General features: G+C 41.7%; 1 protein-coding gene across 4 annotated transcripts in view; it reads right to left on the reverse strand.

Annotated features, from left to right (window-relative positions):
• Window positions 1-6,549: 6,549 nt before the first annotated feature.
• The window catches only part of ANO5 (anoctamin 5), a 62,653-nt gene continuing 46,739 nt past the window's right edge, over window positions 6,550-22,463 (reverse strand). For all 4 annotated transcript variants that reach the window (XM_040609727.1, XM_040609729.1, XM_040609728.1 and 1 more), the window contains 9 exons: window positions 21,834-21,908; window positions 20,939-21,161; window positions 18,303-18,472; window positions 17,076-17,173; window positions 15,464-15,594; window positions 13,559-13,764; window positions 12,306-12,487; window positions 11,078-11,183; window positions 6,550-10,262 (listed from right to left, as the gene is read on the reverse strand). In XM_040609727.1, the coding sequence (XP_040465661.1) occupies window positions 10,041-10,262; window positions 11,078-11,183; window positions 12,306-12,487; window positions 13,559-13,764; window positions 15,464-15,594; window positions 17,076-17,173; window positions 18,303-18,472; window positions 20,939-21,161; window positions 21,834-21,908 (1,413 nt within the window). In that variant the 3' untranslated portion in view covers window positions 6,550-10,040. The remainder of the gene's footprint in view (window positions 10,263-11,077; window positions 11,184-12,305; window positions 12,488-13,558; window positions 13,765-15,463; window positions 15,595-17,075; window positions 17,174-18,302; window positions 18,473-20,938; window positions 21,162-21,833; window positions 21,909-22,463) is intronic.

The raw sequence follows: 22,463 nt of genomic DNA on the forward strand, positions 1-22,463 counted from the left end.
TCAAAATTCACAAAAAATTCCTTTCTTAAGCTAATACTGTGGGAGGCTGCAGTTATACTGGTTATACAGATGCCCTCTGCTGCTGACTTCTTGGAATTGCCTGTTACAAAATGAAGAGGCTGCCCTGAGAGCAACCTGTTCTCAAAAATCCCCACCAGCTAAGAAGCAGAAGAAAGAACTGATGCAAGTATTTAGGCTGCATGCCGCTGTCTTCAGAAGTATCCACCCACCTACCGGGCCTCCTGGCAGTGGGCCACCAGGATCTCAAAAAGACGCCAGTTTTTCTTCACAGGGGTTAAGGAAAACAAAGGCAGGCAGTAACAATCAGAGTGGAATACCTAAATTTGGTGATTGTACTCCTCTTAAGAAAAGGGAAGGAGGGCATCCTTCTGGTGCTGCTGTTAACCTCAGCAAATACCAACGAAGGCCGGTAAGCAGCCAGAAACTACACTGCTCAAGGAAAGGGGGCAGGCTGAGTGAAGCTGAACACTCCACAGAGGCAACAAATAGTTGCAAGACACGTCTGAGCACTGACAACAGGCGACTGGCACACTGGTCAGGGTAGTCACCGTCCATACAGGGAGACAAATCAGAACCCACCACTGTTTAACACCCTCAAGGATTTTATTGAATGCATCAGGGCCAAATAGCAATCCATGCTCCAACATGTGACAGAATAGATGTTACTGTAGTAGCAAACATGGTGACTGTCCGGGTTATGCACACAAAACATCTCAAAAGATACAGTGCAGCTGGCTCAGAAGGTAGTCAGAGAGGGAAGGGTTGGGAGCAACATGGTTTCAGCTAAAACCAGGCTGTGAAGGAAAATCATGCTCTCCAAGTCCAGCATCTCCCCCTGAAGATGAAAATCCATATAACAGAGATGTTCACTCAGCCTCACGGGTGGGATGTAGAAAAAGTCCTTGGAAGGAGAGTCTTGTGAACAGTGTCCAAGATGGCATCTGCATTTCCACAAAAATCTGTCTCCGTTTTCTATCCAAACGCAGAGACATAAAGCACGATGCTTCCACTTTACGTGAGAGACATCTCCTCTCTGGGCTACAGTTCACATGAACATCTTGTGAGTGCTTATATCATTATTGCCAGTACAGAGAAGACATTTATGTGGGACTGTCTTCATTTTTTAGGTGTTTGACATTTTACTGACCAATCACTATGGTCTGATTAAAGGCATTAAAATTGACAGAGAAATTCCTACCTACTGCTTTGGATTGGCCCTATCAGAACACCTCAAGGCCCAGCTGCTGTTCCAACATGCTTTAAAAATGCAAGGAACATACTCTTCAAAGACAGTGATCCCTTATCACTGGCTTCTCTTATGCTAAATAATATCAACCTTCTGCAGGACAGAGGTTTGATTATAAAGTTTCAGGATGACTGAGAACTCTGTGCCAAACACATGCCAAAAATTGGCATTTATTGCAGAATGAAGAAACTCGCCGAGGTAGCCTTATAGGAAGTCATAACTGTTCTCTCCAGAAAAGAAACTGAAGTTACCTTGGCTAGCATTCACCCCATCCTCAGCAAACATCCCGAGCTCTTTGGAAAAGAGCTTGCTCCTGTGACCGCCTTTGTGCCCAGGAATGAGTCAGGTCCCTGCAATGACAGATGCGGGGATAAATCACTGCCGAGCAGTGCGTGCGCAGGAGGAGGGGAGGCTGTGCTGTGCACAGGGAGGTGTCTGGTTATGCTGGATCGACATTTGAAGCGGGGTTTATCCTAGCACTGAAAGCGAAGCAAATGCTCCAAATGATTTCTTTGCATTTAATTTTTTCCAGGTGCAAAAGCAGAGGAAAGCCCGCTTTTTCCTTCCCCACAGAATCAACCTCTTGGATGGCCCGTTTCAGTTCCTGTATTAACTGCTAATAAAATTGGCTCCTCTCTCCTAGGCAGGGGAGACTTGCTGACAGACTAGCATTTACATTTAAAGGCTTCTTCTACAGATCTGAGTATTAGCAAGTCTCTATAGCAGTTTCTCTGCATGGTCTGGCTTCAGGCCTGTCTGGTGCCTCAGTTTTTCTATCTTCTCTGGTTCGTGAGCCCTTACACTCCCATTTATTCACCCATCTCCCTTTTGAAGATAGTCATTAGAAAGGACTTCATAGGTCCTGGCTAAATGCCGCTCCCTCCACATACTCAGCAGGTAACTCTAGCACTTTGAACTTACAGTGGAAGTACAAAGCAGGTTTCTTTCTTGCTTTGATTTCCTCTACCCATGTCACCTCCTTCAGCGTTAATCACAGTAGTGACCACATTAACTAGGTCGTCACCCTTCTACCAATTGCAGAAAGCACACTTCCACCTGATAAAAAAGTTGGATTTCTGTTGGTACATGGTGACTCAGCACATTGCGGCACCTAATTAAAACACGACTCATTGTGACAGGCTGGTTGTAGCCACAGTCACTTGCTATTTTCACATGAGTGCACAGCAACAATAATATAATGAAAAAGCATTGAGCCACGTATTGCTTACCATAAAACACACAGGATCTTGTTGTTCCCTTACTCAAAACATGAGATTTTTTTACATAGAAATTTGGAGAAAAATCCCTTCATGATGATGTATCAGACTGTCTATATAAAAAAAAAATATAAAAAAAATAGGTAGAGTGCTGGGATGTTTTATCTTTTCCCAAGAAAACACCCCTGGCACACCCCACAGCATCACTTCTCCTTGTTTCTCTGGCCTGTACTTCCACACACCAGCTTCAGTGGAGCTAAGTGGCAGGAACCATCACTGACAGAGCACCCCGAGTTCTTGGCTGAGACTGGAGGAATAATTCTTGAAATGTTCATGCAGTGTGGCATCAACACAAATATCCTTCTTCCCAGCACAATGCTCTGTTGGCTGTCATGTGCCCCTTCACACTCTGCAGCATCTTGTGAGGATGTTCGGGAGGCAAATGAGTCTCACTTAGAGCTGAGAAACTGAAACCCATGCAAGGCAGCCACTGTTCCCACAGAAGTGGAAGTGTGACCTGGCACCTAGGATTGGGTGTTTGGTACTACTGCCACGTTACCTCCTGCACTGCTTCTGAGCAAGCCAAAAAACCTGTCATGACACAGAGGCAATCCTATGTGAAAGGGGAAAGCAAGGGAAGCCTTCCTGACTGCAATGCACTTAGAGCAGCATAAAGTCCAGACAGCTGCACGGAAATTTCCCAGCCCACCTACTCCAGCTGTTTGTTTGGGGTTTTTTTACCCGGTTCTTTGTTACAGAAATGTTGAAGTCTTGGCCCCATCTGAAATTAACAGTACAATTTCCATCAATAGAGACGGAGCCAGGATTTTGTCTGAATAATACAGATACCACAACCAGAAAACAGGCTTAGCTGTAGCAATAGTGTTTGCTGACACTCTACCAGCGGGCTAATGTCAACAGAAAAGTTTATTTAAGAGAATCTAATAGTAAAACTGGCTGTTATGATGAGGTTGTAACATGGCAGAGAATCCAGCTATCAGTTTCCCCTGCTAAAACCTTCTTCTGGACTATTTTTAGTCCTTTTTGAATACTGATTAAAAGAGCCAGCAAGCATGCAGAGCGTACTTCTTGAACACTGGCTTCTTAATTTGTTGCACCGAGCACTAGCCAAGAATAATTAGTGAAAGTCATCAGCATAGGAGACACACGGAACTAGGAGCCCTCCAAGACAGAACTTTTCCACCAAGGCTTTTCACTGCCGAGGAGGGTACGGTTCAGATGTGCTAGCAACATCAAGCATTTCAAACCTACTGTGGTACGGAAGGGACAACATACCAGAAAGGCTCATTTATTTAATACCTCTTGACTACAGAAGTAGTTGTGATGTTCCCTACATCTTTCAGTACCAAAACTGAAATGCTGAATAGTGCTGGATGTTTGGAACACCCAAGGTCAAAGCTAAGTCAGTCAGTAATTTCAATACAAATGTGGTTCTGACTAGCTAACAGCACCCGTTTGCTGAGGAGTTGAAAAAAAGAATTCAGAAGCATCATACCCTAACTACATGTTTCAGACTGACTCATTTCTGACTGAGAAAGCATAGTCACAAATTATTGCACAGGAATGTGCATATGTGCCTTCCAAAAATTGATATGGCTGCTGAATTTCACATCCTACTCATCTCCCAGCAGATTTCTCAGTATGCGTACTTACATAAAAAAAACCCTTCCTGAGCTGCATCTGAATGATGTAAGTGCTGGGTAGAGACAACTGATTATTTAAAACCAGAATAAGATTTAATTTAGCTATTCCTTTTTAAGGACACCAAGACTATGCCGCAGAGTTGTTGTGACCACCCTGCGCCCGCAGGAAGGCAGACAAGAAATAGTAGCTGTGGCTTAATGAGGTTACAACGGAATTTAAACATTGTGGAAATTATTTTGTTATCGTTCCTACAGTAACGCTCACCATCTTGCCATCTGTTTAGGGAAGGAAGGATTATCATGTCTAAATGAGCCCTTTGTGAGGGCTGCCTTGGCCCACTCTTGGTACAGTTCTTTGCCACACCTGCCATGAGGAACCCCAACCCCATCCCGTGTCTCGCAGCTGTGTGTTGCTCTAAACCTTCCAGTTAGAAGCCGGGCTCTCAGATTGCAGGAGCTGCCATTCGTACAGTCATGCTGACCTCAATGTATTTTCAGTGCCACATTTAAGGTGTTTTCAGAAACACTGGTTTTCTTTTCATTTTGAACATTTTGAGAAACATTAGACAAGATTTGTTAGAGCCCACACTTGCAAAACAGACATGAAATGTGCAGACTTCAGATGTTGGGATATAATTTCTTCCACATCTTGCTATTCTTTTCCACTGTTCTACCAGGGGAAGGGGGTAAATACTTTTCTACTCCTGTAAGTCAATGTATTTTACACCAGTTTGATTGAGATGTCCAGGTTCAAAACATTTCTTCTATTTCAGTGCTCCCTACAGTTCTTTGAATAGGATGAACACAGATTTATTTTTAGAAAGACCCTTTAAGCTGGGTAGATGAAGACACTGAGAAAATCAGATGCCTTACCTATTTTTCCTATTTTTACCAGCCAAATCTTGGTGCACCTCTTCATTTACTGCAGAAGATAAATGAGTTAAGAGTTCCGAAGGGTAGCTACAATTTCTGTTCACGGGGAATGCCAAGTGTGTTCCCAGATTTGTTAATGTCTCACAAGCGATCATGCTACTTGTAAAACTTACTTGGCTTTGGATGAAGTTGTAACCCCAAATAAACTTTATTATCATTTACCCCAGGCCTCAGTGGCAGAAAGGTTTAAACTCCTTCAATTCAAGCAAAGCTTGAATGCACCTGAATACTTTCGTAATACATAAATATGCCCTATATCCTGCATAGCAACAGCACCTTCCTTTGCCTTCCTCCCCCTCTCCTCCCTTTTCTCACTTTCCTTTTGTACCACTTTCTTCTCCATTTTTCTTAATGCTTCATTCTTCCTTTTGATACCTAAGTAAGGTATCTCACCTCAGTAACCAGCACAGTGGTAGTAGCATAATACATAATTTACATAATTACACCTTGCTTGTTTTGGTCTTTTTTTTTTTCATATAGACACGATCTTTTTATTCATATCATATGTTTCTTTAATTTGATTACTGCTATTGCATCTCTTAATTTATCACTTCAAAGTTACAAAGGAAATGACCTACCAAGTCTAGCAGGTGATCCTGTTCCCAGAGAAGTTCTGCTAACACAATGTAACAGGAGAGGTAACATGTGCTGATGCTGTCAATTGAGAACAAGTCATAAACTTGAATCCAGATTCTCTGTGATTTAATTCAAAGCCCTGCACTGGTGCCAAAACTGAGTTTTAAGAAAGATTAAAATATGCAAAGCTATCTACAAACAGTAAGACTTCACCGGTCCCTCGGAAAAGCTTTAGCTGTGCCATATTTTCCAATACATGCGCTCAACACTATCTGAGTGTACATGTGAACCACTCGCGCTGCGTGTGAAAACTGCGTGTGTGACTGACTGAGAACTTGAGAAGTCACCTCAGGCCCTGGCATCGCAAGAATGAAAACTGTATCCCGAGAACGAAGGGAAAAGCTGCCTGGCTGGAAATGAATGCGTGTTAATATCCTGTTTGCACCGTACGTAAAGGAAGGTGAAAGTCCTGGGTCTGTTACACTGAACTGTGGTCTTCTAACATAAGGAATCTGCAAAGTTCAGTTCCCTCACAGGCTCTCACACACCTGTGCCATCTCGCTCCATGTGTGCTGCCTACAGCACATCCAGAGCTCAGTACAGGTTTTCCTTGGTAATTTATTCTTAAGAAAATGCAGGAAGACAGAAGAGACAGTCACACTGTGATTATCAAGTGGAAGACGGCAGTCAGATTGAGGCTTTCTTCAATAATCTGAATAAGAAACCTGTAAAGTTACAATTGGAGGAAACATACACACAACATCCAAATATCCTGCAATGAGTTGCAGGAAGCTGTAGGAATAATTTTCTCCATGAGACTCTGGGCATTTAACTTCTAATACTTCAGCTCCTCTCTGAATTCTTGAGATTTCAAAAGCAAGTTGACAGCACATTAAAAATAAACACTGCTTTATTTGCCAGATTTAGATCTTATTAAATGTAAATATATGTTAGCTGAACACAATGTTTACAAAATTTATTCCAACATTAGTGTATCCTATATATCAGCAACATACATAGAAAACAACGCCACTGAGATCGCATGACGCTACAAGTCAAAACGAGCCAGTACACAGAGAACAGTAGGAAAGTCCATCTATTTTCACTCCGTTCTGTTGTCTCAAACTGACAGTATTACATAAAAAAGGAAAAGCAGACTAACAAAATCTTCTAGAAAAAAACAGCATAGCATCTTAAGAGTAGCACTCTTATTTTGCAGTCATTTGCTTAGAACATACCACACTAAATCTTTCCAAGGTAAAATTACTAAATTTTAATTGGGGAAAAAAAAATAAAATCCCCGATTTTATTACACTTGAAAGGCCAATTTTCTTTTTGTAATTCTAATGAAGCAATCTACTCTTGCTTACAGTAGTTCCAACCCAGAACTATCTTCACTTTGGTTAAAGGACACTTTCAGATACTTATATTAAACAGATCAAAATCAAAGTATTACAAGAATAAGCACGTCCTCAAACTGACCAGTCCATTTCTCTTATTTTTGCCACTTTCCAAGAACACTTCAGAGAATGAGTATGCATGTGAACCATTATCATCCTAATCATACCAATAATCTCTTGTGAAAATACTGCTTAATGACAAATAAAGCAAACTATTATGTAAAGCGGTGTTACTTATTTTGTTATGTGACATTAGCTTTTAATATGAAACACATTCTCTTTTCAACAGTTTCTATATACAAAGTGCAATGATATATTTTTAAGATATATATATTTCTTTTCAAATAAGCTCATCCCAGATTTTTTCCACTTTCTATTGTATGATACATTTGCAGAACATCTGTTTGTATAGCAAAGTACAAAGTGATCTCAAAAAATAAGTTTGAAGGAAGCAAGAAGTAGGGGTCAAAACATCAACTGAAATTCAGAGTATGCATGGGGAGCTTCTGCACATCAATGCCGTATCCCCAACTAAGGTATTTCCTTGTTTTCCTCCATCTTGCTGTTATATAGCATTGTTCATTCACAACACAACTGTTTTGCTAACACCTTTTCAAGTGTAGTGTATTAGGACACTTTATTACAGGACCTGAAGAAACTAACATTCTGTAAGCAGAAATAGTGCATCTAATGCTGAATTTTCCGATCGGTTTTCAGCTTCAATTAGATTGTACATTTTGCATAGAAACATCACTTTGCATCACATGACTTTACTGTTTGAAGCAACTGCTTGCATTGTTAACAGCAGCAAAACCATAATATCTAAATTAGTTTAGTTAACAGTATATGTGTAAGAAAGAAGCAGCACAGTGCTTGCATTGTGTTAATTCTGGTGTTGCACAGACAATTATGGTGACTGATACTCTTCTTTGGCTTATACATTAAGCAGCAGAGCTAATTTATTTAAACATGTGTTCCTCCAATTAATCCATTACTTCAAATATATCCGAATATTCAAAAACACGGTCAGTTCATCACAAACATGGATTGCCAACAGGCTTGATTTACCAACCAAACTTACAGAATGAAGCTGAATAACTTACAGTAATGAGAAATGTACATCTGCCTCAACTCCTTGACTGGCAGCCAAACCATGCGATGTTTGTTCGAGGTAGGCACTTCAATATTGAAACTTTTGCTAATAATGACGGTTCTACTCAAGACATAGGTTTTAAACTCTGTTACAACATTAAGGTTACTAGCCAAGTATTCCAAGATGTAGGCTAAGTGTGCAAAAATAGGACACAAGAACCTTAAGTTGTGGATTCAGTAAACAGTACATCATTTGGCTGATACGGAATACAAATATATTTTTTGTATGTGTGTGTGTATACTTGCAAGGAAGTATAACTTTCAAAGTGCAAATATAGTAAAATTTCTAAACTCTCCAGCTAGTGTACTTCAGCATGAGAGAGCTCAATAGCCTGGTACAACTTCATCTAAGCAGTCCGGGTACGCTCTGCTCTCCACGAACAGTTTGCATACCACTAAAACAAAAGCGTGCCAGGGCAGGCACTGTTTGGCTAACACTGTACAGCTCCACGAGCAGGTTCACAGTATCACAGTGCCTGCGAGCACGCCTTGGAAACATGCATTTCCCCATAGTGATCGTTTTCACATCTTTTGCCAAATGCAAATAAACAAGGCACTAAGCATGGAAGTGTTGATATGTTTTAAATATACAGCAAAATCATAAAAATGCCTAATGCTTCAAATTATAAAATGAGGGCACATTCATTAACAGCTGATAGCTACTTTGCACAAGTAGTTATTATATATTTATAAACTTGGTAATTTTGTAGAAAAGCCCCATGACAAAACAGACAAAAAAAATCCTTCTTAAAAAGAAAGAAACACCCCAGAATGAAAACAAAACTCCCAGGATCCTATGTATAAGGACAGTAACAACGTAAACACAGATTATTTGGCATGCTTAAAATCTTCTGATTACAAATCCAGGTACAAACCATCCTGCTAGATCAACCAGTGTGGCGGTCCAGCTCCCAAGGCACTGCACCACACCACAGTGTGCAGCAAGTACAGCCGCACAGCTTCAGCCCTTTGGTGGCACTCACAGAGAAACCACACAAAGGAGTAGCTTTGGCCAAAACTAGTATCAAGCACTACCTTCCAATGGCAGGTTTTGAGATTGAGAAATAAATAAACTATATTTCTCCAAATTGTATACATCTTTTTTAAAAAAAATTGCAATTAGATGATTCCACAATACTTGCATTTAAAGAGCAAACTCTTTGACAGATGAGATCTTGATGAAAACAAATTATGGAGTTCTTTTCCTTTGTTAGTATGTATTAACCAAATTCTGTGGCTATAAACAATTCCAAGTGGAATTAAGTCGGTATATTTTTTAAAATCAATTCCTTCTAAAAAAGTGTATAGAAGTTCAAAGCTGCAAACAAATGTTTCATAAGACATACTGGACAAAAAAAGCCCCAAACCCTTGTATCTGGAGTGTTCTCCTATTTAAATGATCATGTCATAAAAATAATAATTCTAAGCATTTTCCACAGCAGGAGTCCTCTATGTTATCCTTTTCATTCAGCTGGGATACAGCCTGGAGCTTTGCATTTAGCAAGAGGGGGAGGGCTTGGTGGTAATGACCTTATATCCTGTCAGCCCTTTGAAGGTAACATTCCCCGTAGCTGGAATCCAAATTCTAGTATTACAAGATTACACAGTATTAAAGTGGTGGGTAAATAGAAAACAGTGCTGAAGTCATACAGTTAAGTAGACTTATTAAACCTAGAATGCTCAGTAAGACTTCTAAAGAAAAGTCTAAAATCTTTGGACTGAAAGCAAAGATTTGAAACCATCCTATAGCTTTCAAGATGATGCATACTGAGCAAATCACAGATAAAAAAGCTAAACCAAGTTAAATCCCAAACAGCTGGGTTTTCTTCAACTACATTGCTCTGGATAACTCCATTCTCCCTTCTGTGGCGATGAACTCTTTTTCCGTGGCTCCTTTATCACCTTGACACAGTCTTTCCTTCAGTTTTTCAAGTTCATACTCATGCAGGATTTTCTGTGTTAAATATTTCTCACGTTTTATTTTTGCTTTTACGTCTGCAGGGACATCAGGAATCATCCATGCTACAAAGAATTTGACGATGAATACAACATGCTGGGGGGGGGAAATAAAAAAAGGGGAAGACAGGGGAAATGTAACAGCTCATTACCAAATTAAACACCTATTGTTTTATCTAACACAAACCAGATCACAAACAGAACACATTGCACTTATCTGTCCTGGAACAACACGTAACAAACTAATGTGTATCTGGTATGTGCATGAAGACTAAAACACTTCCTTTCACGCAGAAACTTTAATTCCAAACCATTTATGAATTAGCAAACCCAGGAGGAAAGGCTCTGAATCATTAGCATCACTTTCTGATACCTCTGTGTGATTTCTTAGAGAATTCACACAGCTGTGCTGTAACGCTCAGCTATTCAAAAATGGTAAGATACAGTAGGAAAAGTGAAGAGCACTTTAGCAACTCCCTTTTCCCTTCAGAACTTGCAAGCCAATGGCTTAATACTGAAGTGCTCGTTACCCAAATAATTGATTCAGCTATTTTTGGCCAATATGCATCGCTGTAAAACGCTTTCCGGATTTTGGATAGAGTCATCTCACATACAGCTTTTTAATGAAACCAGTAGGAGTGAAAGCACTACTCTTGGTGGTTCATGTCTCTTCCATCTGCATAAAGACCTTTTTTATTATGCTGTTTCGTTTCGATCAAATTTAGCAGTCTCCTCAGCTGTTTTCACGGTTCTTACTCTGAGGTTAACTCCCTAAAGTTAAACGACTTAGTTACAGTAACCACTTAGGACACAAATACTTGGTATTACTTAGGGAAGAAACTATGTTATACTCTCAGCAATTCTGTTTTCTGTAACATTAGCGACTACCTAGAGAAACTACAAGGAACATACCTCCATAATAATGATAAAAGCCAGTTTTGCAGCAAGAATGTGCCAGAACTGCATGGTGTGTAAGTATTTCCTCTCGTGGTCCGGAGGATATCGATAGTCTCTGTACCTGTTGGACAGAACAACATGCAAAGGTGAAACGTCACATTCAGTCTGAGACAGACTACAAGCTCAGTGACACTTACAGGCAAATACAGCTGTCACTTAAAGAACCTTTTCATCTTGTTTTTAATGGTCTGTTTCTTTTGGCAGAAAAAGGTTGCCTCTCAATTTGTTTCCATCCTATGTTTAAGCAAACACCCTCATGTTCACAGCAACAGAGTAGAAAGGAGGATGCGTGAGGAGTGAAATTTTGTACATAGGTTACTTTTTTTTTTCAGGCAATGATCACATCATACAGGACAGACTGATGGAAATGTATCACACAGCAATGGGCAAGTGCTGAATAAATGTGACACACGTTGACAGTTTATACACTGGACAGATGCAGGGTTTAATGGAAGGACAGTCTTGAGTACGTGTTCTACACTTAAAGGTACAAATAGGATAAAGACTCCTGGGGCTTTAAAGATAATACATCATACAAATGTAGCTGCTTCTTAAAGTGTTGGAGATTTTTCCTTTGGATCATTTGTTTTGGGAATATTTTTTTTCATGAAATCAATTTTTTTTTTACCACGGACTTCTCCAAAGTTCTTTTGTAATTATTCTAGAACCTCCAATGCTTCTTCTAGCAAGAAAGGGCTATTTTTTTAATGAAAGCAGGATAGCCCAGATCCTTGGTGTTATTTAGCACAACAACAACAACTGATTTTAGATACTATCTCTCATTTTCAGCTTTGGAATCTAAACATCCCCTTAATGACACTTCTTGGTCCACTTAGGCATTACAGCCTAAACCCCTTTGAAAATATAGGCTGAAGTTTGCAACTTTAGGGACATAAATCTCCTCCATCACTCAAAGATTAATAGTTTGATTAAGTAAAAAAGCAAAACCAAACAAAAAGACATTAGCAATGAGAGTCTCAAACAACAAAAAAGTGATTTTTATTACTGGCATGACCTCTTACCATCTCAAGCGCTGCCTTGTTAATAGCTTAAATATTACCTCTCACACTTTAGAATGATGAGAACAACGTAATTTAATTTGTAGTACACTAAGATCTGCCTTATTTCTTATGCTGTATTCTAAACAAAGTGGTAAAATATTTATTATTACACCAACACCAACCTGCATATGACAAAGTTTTCCGGATTCATTTTAGGCTTGTTTCTGTATGGAAAATCTGAGATTTGAAACACTGACAAACTATTGTTTATGTATCCAGACATAGGTGAGTCTTCACTTTCAGAATAAGCATAGTAGTAAACTAAACGAGGAATCATATCTGATGTGAATGCAACAATAAAAGCCTGAAAAAAAATCAGAGAAAGAGATTAAGGAAATGGTGCACAAAACTTGTGAGCAGATTCATAAAGAGACTTTGGTACCGTGACGCTGTGGCATAACCCAGGATCTTTTAAGCAAGGGTGAGCAGCACGATTCGGGCACTTGACCTTGGTAACAATGCTGACTTGCAGCCTCTGCTGCAAACACCAGCACTCAGCGAACAAAATACGTGAATGGCCCTTACAAGGGGCACCTAACACCAAAGATCGCCTCACACCAAATTGCCTTTTACCTGTGATAATGGCATTCCTTCGTGAAAGGGGGGACATGGCTTTGAGTTCTTGTGAGAAAGGATCAACTCAAATCCAGTGTGCGATCACTTTAAGAAAGAAGGGGCACCATGTTCTCTGGCTGTATTTAAAAAGGAAACATGGCTACCAGCACGTTTTGCCAGGAAACCTGAGACACTGAAGATGCTCAGGCACCTTGCTCACTAGGCAAGTGAAGTGGGTTTGTTGCCTCAGATACTCGCCGATCTGATACTGCTGAATATTCTACACTAAAAAGAGGCAAGTCTTTTGCTCAGCAGTCTACATTATACTTAAGATGAAATATCAGCATAGCACTTAGTTTCCAGTGTATAAAAAGCACTCTGAGACACTGCCCCCACACAGGGGCATCCAGAAGCAGATGAACGAGCAGAATTCCCACAGAACAGGCCTCATAGCGACAAGACAGAAATGTCATCTGGCTGACAGAATTAATCCACCTCTCCTGTCCCCTACGGTCCCCTCTGGGCAATCAAGTGTGCTTCATCAGACTAAGCTTCAGACCGGCTTGTGCCATTCCAAAATGCTGGAAAACACAGACAAGTGAATGAAAGGTTACTGTCCAGTGAAATGTGGACTGGGAGCTGCGTGTCGTCCACACACGGACAAGCTGAATCACCCAAAGGTTACTCTACAGAGATATGGTCAAACCTTGTGATAACATGAATACTACTGATGGAGAAAAAGCATCAGCTGATTTTTAAATCTGCAAATTCCGAGTACACGGAAGAATCAAAATTGATGTAGCACAGTTAAGGTACTTACATTAGTGACAACAGACAAGATGGCCATTCCATTCAGGATCTCCTGCCAAACTCCTATGCTGTGCGCTTTTGCAGCCACCGGTCTCCTGTACTGAGTGGTTAATTTCCAGGAGTCTACTCGAATCTCCAGGATATTATTCATCAGAGCAAGAAGGGGAGCCAGGGGAAAGGACGCCACAAAGAGCGTAATGAATCCAAACTGAATGACTGCAAGGGAGAAAAGAGAAGTGCCAAAATCTGCCCCTACAAAAGTACCCTCAGGATGCCAATGAAACACGCAAGTTGCCTCTAGCAGACTATGGGCAAACTTCTGCCAGGCTGCACAAGTCACCTCCAGCCCTGGCATGCGCTAAGTGGTGACTTGTCCCCGACCCGAGACTTTAGTCTCTTAGGGCTGCCATCCTGCAGCACCCAAGGGACATCTGGGTCCTGTCAGACGATGCTGCCAGCAGTGCTGGATACTAATTCTTTCACGGTGCTGCAGTTCTCTCACGAATGGCACTAACTGCAGGGGAACTGGAATGTACTCATACATCACATTTCTGCATTATGACAGGAACAAAACCAGGCTATTTTTCCTCTCCTGCAGTTTGTACAGAGCAAGCCTGTTCTCCTTTTACTTACCAGCTACGCTCCTAAATGAAAAAGAGGAACTACTTTTACTTCTATGACAACCTTACCTCCACCTACTGTTAATGCTTCAGTCAAAATATTAATACCAATTCCGTATTCAATAGTTCCACTGGGGAGCCTTAACATTAGTTTAAGAATTGCAAATAGAATACACGAATGATCTCTTTAGTGGGATGAAATGTTTCTGGGTACAGAATGTGACAGTACTCGGTGCAGAGCCAATACTGCCACTATATTTTAAAGATAGGAAATAGAACATCTTGTCTGGTTTAGGCAGTGAATAAAAATAAATTCCCATACACCAGTCATCAGCTCTTCCATGATTTCAGTGATGAGTTCTTCATCTTAGACAAGCAACAAAATTCCTGTTAGCTTGGCAGCCCCAGGACATTGCTGAAGCATACTGCTTCAGTGCTGACTGAGGAAGAGTAAGGACATCTATTAACAGGCATGGCTGACAACACTGATTGAGTGTATTAATTTTGCAAGATCCAAGCCCTGTATGAACTACCATGTCCGAAGTGACAATAATAAAACTCCACACCTCTAGGCAATCTAGAACATTTAAAATTATTTCTGTAGAAATAATACAACACAAAAATCCATTTCTCCACAAATTTTGTCCTTGTAATGGACAAATACTATTTTATGGGGTTTAGCGTCTTTTAGATTTAGTTTGGATTCAGTTTCTAGTTTTAGTTTCTCAGGTTTTGTAAACTCATTCCATACGCTGGCGTGTTCACATTACCTTTGACAAATCCTATTCTGTTACCCATGCTCCCTCTGCTGGTCTGCAGGGCTGCAGCAAGGCACTACGCAGTGCAAACCTAAAACTGAGCGGATTCTCCCTGATCCAGTTTGTAGATCTCATATCTGCAGTACCCATCCTTACAGCCTATTTGGCACCCATCCCATACTTACAATTTCCACTGACATCAGCTGAGAATATGCCTGGGAACAAGAACAGAACAGACACCGAGACAGCTGGCTGCACCAAGAATAATGTTCCCTGTTTAAACAAGGGAAACAAACAGTCTTTGCAGCGTTTCTGTGAAATTCTCTGCAGTCGAAGATGCAAAGGCAGCTTTTTTTGTTTTGTTTTGTTCTTAATCAGGCTGACCTATTTAATGATTTCCAGCAGTTAACTGTCTACTGTTTACCAGATGAAAGTGATGGCATCAACTCATAACAATTAATTGAGAAGCTTTTTTTTTTTTTAGTGTCAGCACACACCGTCTTGTCCTCAATTCCAAATGTGTATTTTTAAACTTACCCATTTCTAGATATTCATAGAACAGTCCTAAGGCTCCAAATATCTGCAAATCATGGTCTTGCTCCCAGCGACTGTATAAATTTTCTGGATTATTTCTGGCTTTCCGACGACCCCACCAGTTACAAATCCAGCTGTATATGCAGAAAAAAGTTAAAAATGAGAGAAGCAGACCAAGCAGCCCTTTCTCTAAGCAAGCTCCTTGCAGCAACATGCTTTTACAAGCATGGCTTTCATAAAAAGAAGCCAAAAGCCTCTACAAAATGACTCTACTCAGAATTTGTGCTTGATTTACAGGGTTTTTTTCTTAGCCTCTTCATATGGCAATAATTTTGGTGGAACTCCAGGAAAAAAGGAGAGTTTACCACCTCTGGAAGAAGAGGCAGGCAACACAGAATATAGCAGGCAACTATAAGGATGTTGTGAGATTATGCAAGGTGAAGGTTGGAGAGGTGAAAGCCCAGCTAGAACGCAGGCTGGCCACTGCTGTAAGAAAAACCCAAAAGGTGTTTTTACAAATACAGCAGCAACCAAAAGAGGGCCAAGGATAATGTGCATCCTTTATTGGATGTGGTGGGGAACTTTGCCACAAAGGATGAGGAAAAGACTGAGGTACTTAAAGCTTTCTCTGCCTGTCTTTAACAGACCAGCTTCTCTCTGGGTACTCGCCCCCCCGAGCTGGAAGATGGGGATGAGGAGCAGAATGAAGCCCCCACTGTCCAGGAGGAAACGGTCAGTGCCCAGCTGCTCCACTTGGACACGCCCAAGTCCACGGGGCTGGATGGGATCCACCCGAGGGTACCGAGGGAGCTGGCAGAAAAGCTCGCCAAGTTGCCCTCCCTCATTTATCAGCATTCTTGGCTAACCGGGGAGGTCCCAAAAGACGGGAGGTCAGCCCATGTGACACCCATCTACAGGGAGGATCCCAGGAACTACAGGCCTCGGTGCGGGGAAGATGACAGAGCAGATCACCCTGAGCACCGTCATGCGCCATGTGCGGGTGGATCAGGCCCCGCCAGCGCAGGGTGGTGAAAGGCAGGTCCTGCCTGACAAACCCCATCTCCTCCTACGACAAGGCGACCCGCTGAGCGGGTGAGGGGAGGCCGCGCGTGCTGCCCACCCGGAGCCCAGCGGAGCCTTTGGCCCGTCTCCCCCAGCACCCCCTGTGCCAGCGGCTGCTGCCGGCCGGGCGGGCGAGCTCTGCGCTGGGGTCAAAGCTGCCCGGGCGGCCGAGCCCAAAGCGCGGGGGTGGATGGAGCCACCTCCCGGGGGCGCCGGGCACACGGGGTGTTCCCAGGGCTCCGTGCTGGGGCCAGCCCTGTGCCATGGCTCTGCCCACGGCCTGGGCCAGGGGGGCAGCGCCCTCAGCCAGCTGCAGGGGACCCCGGCCGGGGATGGGGCACAAGGCTGGGGGGGCGGCAGGGGGGCTGGGCAGGCTGGGCCCATGGGCCGAGGCCAATGGCACCAGATTCAACCCAGCTCTGTGACCAGTTGGACTTGGTGGTCTTAAAGGTCTTTTCCTACTGAAATGATTCTATGATTCTGCTTGTTACCACTCATCCCAAGAATTTCTTTTGTCTATAACACGGGCATCTTGCTGTAAGGGATAACTTACGGTACAATGGCCTCTTGGATATTTCCCCAGATCTGTTTGCCAGCCATGACTATGGTAAGCTGTGTCGTCAGTTCTATCAAACAGCCCGCAGGATCGCACTGGCAGAGACAAATTGGGGGTTAACAGACAGGAATAATGGACACTACCCACATAAACTATATTCCACTACTGTATAAATTAAAAAAAAGAGTTCTTCAAACTTACTAAGACAGTACTTAATTTTCATCTGGACTACCAACTAAGATATCCTCTCAGGAAGGCTGTTATAGAAGGGCTTTCAGTGCTCAACGTGCTTGATAAAACACACACCAAAACGTAATGGCCACTTAAAAGACAGTGTAATGTAATTCAGAGATGCTTCAGGCTGACCACTGTGCAGATACACAAAGACGGCGCAGCAGCATCTGCGTGCAGCAGCCACCCTGCAGCCCCAGCAAGGTGAATCTATGGCGCTCATTCAGCTCAACACCAGACCAACCCGGACCTACCAAGCACCCAAGCTCTCTATTCATAGCCGTACACCAGAGGTATTCAAATACCAGCCAGTATCTGGTCTCTGCTGTTTGCTGACAACACTAAAGTTTCAACTCTTTCTTGAATCCATCTTAAGAATTTAGCAGCCAGACCAGTATTAGGAGATAACCTACGAGCAAGTGCACTGCATTACTTCCTTGTGTTTTGCATTAAGTTTTTCCCGTACTACTGACTCCCAGGCAACACTTCACATTAAGTCCTGCATTTCATCTCTGTGACAACAGCATAATTAGCAATGAGATGAGGAAAAAAGCAAAAGCTTACAGATGTGCCTTTTATCACACCATTTCTCTGAAAATGTCGTCCCTCACACAGCTAATGAAGACACCCAAAAGCCAGAGACCATTTCCATTTACATTAGCTTTCTTCAACCTAGGGGATCACTTTCAAGACTTATGGCAAGATCCATTGGTATTTCAGGAGAACTGAGGGCAAGAAAAGCTTTACAATTTTTCACCCTTATGACTGACAGCCACAGATTTTCTTGTGCACAGATTTGCTGGTGCTTCCTTGACTAGCAACAGCAGGAAGAATCCTTGGAAGCCCCTCCATCAGCCTCAGGACAGCCAGCTGAGGTCCAGCTCATTCCAGACCAAACCTGCAGCTGGCAATTTAGGACTGGGCAGGTTGGAGGGGATAAAGAGTTTAACTAGTTTATTATAATTCAATCAACCGTAATCGACAAAGTCCTACCTCTTCATTTCGCCAGCGATTAAACATGTATGTGTAGGCACCTGGGTAACCAACAAACTTCCCTTTGAAAAAGGCAACGTAGAAGCAGGATGAATAGTAGTTGACGAACTGGAACAAAAACATTTTCATCGTGAGCCTGTTCTCGTACTCCATGTGAGTTCTGGGAATCTCTGTAACAGTAATTTTGTTTTCCTTTACTGTCTTTAGAAGGATACAAATTCATAAATACTCATCATGCACTGTGCCCTTATATCCCAAAGAAAAAGAAAACACCTACAAACATTTGAGCAGATGGTGTTCCTGCTCTCAAATACCCTACCCTTAATTTACAATGCAATTCTCTGAGTAGGCAGGCAAATGAAATTAATTCTTGAAACTTTTATAAGCTCCAGTTTTCCCTTCTTTGTACTGTCCACTAGCACTTGTCTATCCCCAAATCTTCTGCTATTTTAGCAGATCCAAGATGAATCTCAAAGAGTAACTAGCAGGGTCTCTTGGAGTATGAAAATTTCACTGTTGACAATGCACATCATAAAAGATTTTTTTCTTTGTGGTACAGAAGTATGTTATAGTATTGATTTTTTCAATATGCTGTTTGTGTGTAACATTGAAATCAGCAGAAAATGGATGGGCCCTGTGCCCCTAAAAGATCAGGCTCGTCAGGGGGGGAAGAACAGGGAAGGATACAGGCATCTCAACAGTACTGAACATCATCACCAACATCATCATTCAGCACTTTTGCTTAGGGTTTTGCTGCCTTCGTAATCACATTCTCCACAATGTTTACATTTTTAAAAGGTAGCAGGAAGCCCTAAGCACCGTACTGGTAAAATGTCCTGTTACATGGTAACATATAACCAAGTCAAGCTGGGAAAAGGGGGAAGAAAATACACCTCAAGTATTCCAGGACCCTCTGATTTGGTCATGACCTGGCAGACGTGCTGAATTCACCTGCCCTACAGTAAAGTTATTTTATATATACGAGTAAACTAACGTTTCCAAGCTTGGTGTAAGTTTTCATGACAGAAGAAAGTACATTATTTGCTGGGAACCTAACATGACTGCAGTATAGAGGAGGCAGCACTCAGGTGAGGCAGTCTGCCTAGGTTGTAGTTCATTAAAACATCTTTATTGTCAGTGAGCTGTTCAAAAGTTTCTGTCAGACAGACAGACAGTTCAGAGCACTGGAGGTAGGTTACACCTGCATGTCTGAAAGCAAAATCTGGCCTAGCATTTCTAAGGAATTCAAGTATGAACAGAGTTTGAACTTTTCATGTCATTGAACTCCTGCCATTTCACGCCCTGGCCCCAAGCACATCTCAAGCCTGAGCCAGGCGCGGCTGCCGGGGCCGCCAGGGGAGCGCAGCAGCCCCCCGACATAAAACCTACTGTCCCTCGGTGACGAGAACTCCAGAAATCAATCCTCCACACTTGCAAGCAGCAAAACAACACTGCTGCACCTTCATGCTTATAATTCGTGCTCTTGAAGGAAGATTAAAAAAAAATGATGATTTTCTGTTTGGTTTTGGTTTTGCTAGGGGGAATTTTACTTATTACTTGTTCTGTCTTTCTCCAGTCTAATTTGGCCAAGTGAGATAAGCAATACAGATCTCCAAGATAGGAGATGGTCCATGATAAATCAAAATAAACCCAGCGCAACATCCCATTAAGTATCTGCAAGAAACACCTTTCAATTCTTGATTCCACTTGTAAGACCTCAAAATATCACCCAACCATTTTTATGACAGCTGTACAAGCTACAAATACTTAATACTCTCAGCTCTCCCTGCCCTCAAGCTAAATATTCTGTGATTATTTCTTTCTATAAAGCACCTGCAGGGACTTGTACATCTAAATCATTAAGGGCAAACAAAATCAAATACTTCAGAAGAGCTCTAGGGAAGGGTATTTCCAGCAAGCAAGCAACATCAAAACATAAAATTTGCTACAAAAAAAGTAATAGATCTTTCTGGGCCTGCCTGCTGGCTCCTCCAGCTCTGGAGTGAGCCTACTGTAGGCAACGCTACCAACAGCGACAATAATGTATCTCATGCCCAACTTCTCAGCTTGCTCCATCTCTGTCTTCAGCCTGTGTAACTCCAGATCTGTAAAGCCATAGCTAAGGGAAATGGCTCAGAAAAAAAATAATGAAAAATGCACTGTCCTATCCCATCCCCCATCCTCCTATCTTCCCCCTTAAGCAAGATATCATTCTGTAGTCTTTTTTCTTGTAAAGATGGCTGTGAAAGCTGTGATAGATTAAAAAAAAAAAAACATCTTCAGGATTTCTAATTGAAATACTGCTAAATCAAGAGTTTGATCTTGCTTTAGTGGCTCTAATATATTAAAGACATGATAATTTCTAGTTATGTTCAGAACTGTGGTTGTCTCTGTAGACTAGTTTGGATATAAGCAAACATACTAAGAGAAACCAGCCTGTGGTAACTATTGAAATGCAAGGAAAATGTTCAGTAGGGTCATGGATACAACTGAGTCACTGCTGCAAGCTACAGACTCAGTAGTCTACAGTCCTAGCGGTCCCATTGTGCCTGAGTTGAGAACCACGTAGTGCATCTCTAGATGGGTTCTCCCTGTAGTCATTCTTTAAAAGCTTAGTCTTCAAGTACACTGCTTACCCATATCAGTAATCCAGATGGCTATTCTCTCATATAAGAAATTCAGTATCATGATGATTACAAAATTCAGGCACGAGGCTGTGACTGAAGTTGCCAGCTGAGGGGTCAGCAATCCGCTGATGGGCTGTAAAGTCTGAGTGTTCTCCATGAGGCTGGCAAAGGCAGCGTACACTGCAAGACGGTACACAATCACAGCGATCATGCTAGCTATAATAAGAGACACCTAAGAAAACAACAGAGATTTGAAATACACTTAGCACTTAGTACAGCTACAAGCATGCAACATTTGAAAGAAGTTGTAAACCACCACGCTTTATACTTTATAAATTTTATTCTTTATGGGTATGAGTTCAGCAGATCTGAAATGCAAAGTACACAAGCACATTAAACTCAATAAAATTATTTTGTTAACACAAGCAGAAGATCCAATGCCAACAGGAAAAAAAAAAAAGAAAAAAAAAAATAGTGCAGAAGGATACAGGCTCATAGAAATGGAGATGGAAGGGTGAAGTTAGTTTATATTGTCCACCCTGAAATTCACTCTGCAGATATTTCAACTGAGGAATGTATATATATTTAATGGTAGTTAATAATACTTTTTTCCCCTCTTTACTACAATTCTTTTCAGTATGGTTTGTTCAGCACATAACCCAGAGAAAGAATTCTTCCTATGCTAAAATGTCCAATCAAATTACTGATTAATAACATATTTCCAAGGTCTGGTCTTTTTTTTTTAATCTGAATTGAAGTGCATTTTGCATTACAGCAAAAAATCTGCAGGACAAAAATAAAAGCATGTGTTAATATCATTAATAAAACCAGTTTGTGTTAATGTCACAAGTGATGATCAGCAACTCTGATAGATGTTAAAGTGATGATTCAAAAAGATGCTCACCCAGAACAACACTGTAGTTCCTGAGATGCAGAATCGCACAGCCTGGCTAGTTATAGGCAAGTAAGGCTCCATCTCCTGAAACAAGTCAAGCAAGCACAGCACAGTTCACAGATCCATAATCTTATTTTAACATCAAGCAGCACACAGCGCGCTCATCAGCTGTGTGAAAGTGCCCACATCCATTCACAACCCCCCGCTCTCTAAAAGAGCAGACAAGACATGATTTTGAATGTGCTGGGGGTGGGAAATAAGGTCAGGACAGAAGTGGCCATAAAAATGCTAAACCTAAAGAAAGTACCTGGAAAGAATGGTTAAACCTTTGCAAAGATCAATCGGTAGCTGAAGGAAAAAGATCAACTTCTTCATCAGATGAGCAGGCCAGAACTGTTTCTGTAGTGCTAGGGCAGCTGCCATTCAGCTCTGAGTCCAAAACCGGACTCAATTTTAAGAAATTCTTCATGCTGAGGTTTCTTAAAATGATCATTTACTTGGATGTGCCATGCTTTTCCACACAGCCAGAGAGCCTTTTCCTCCACTCCTTCAATTTCATTTTTAATTGAAGAAATGGCTGTATTAGTTGCTGTTCTCTGCTACAGCATCAGGCAGCTAGGTCTTACCCAAGAAAGTATC

Source organism: Falco naumanni, chromosome 10 (assembly GCF_017639655.2).
Source record: "Falco naumanni isolate bFalNau1 chromosome 10, bFalNau1.pat, whole genome shotgun sequence".
NCBI classification, from domain to species: domain Eukaryota; kingdom Metazoa; phylum Chordata; class Aves; order Falconiformes; family Falconidae; genus Falco; species Falco naumanni.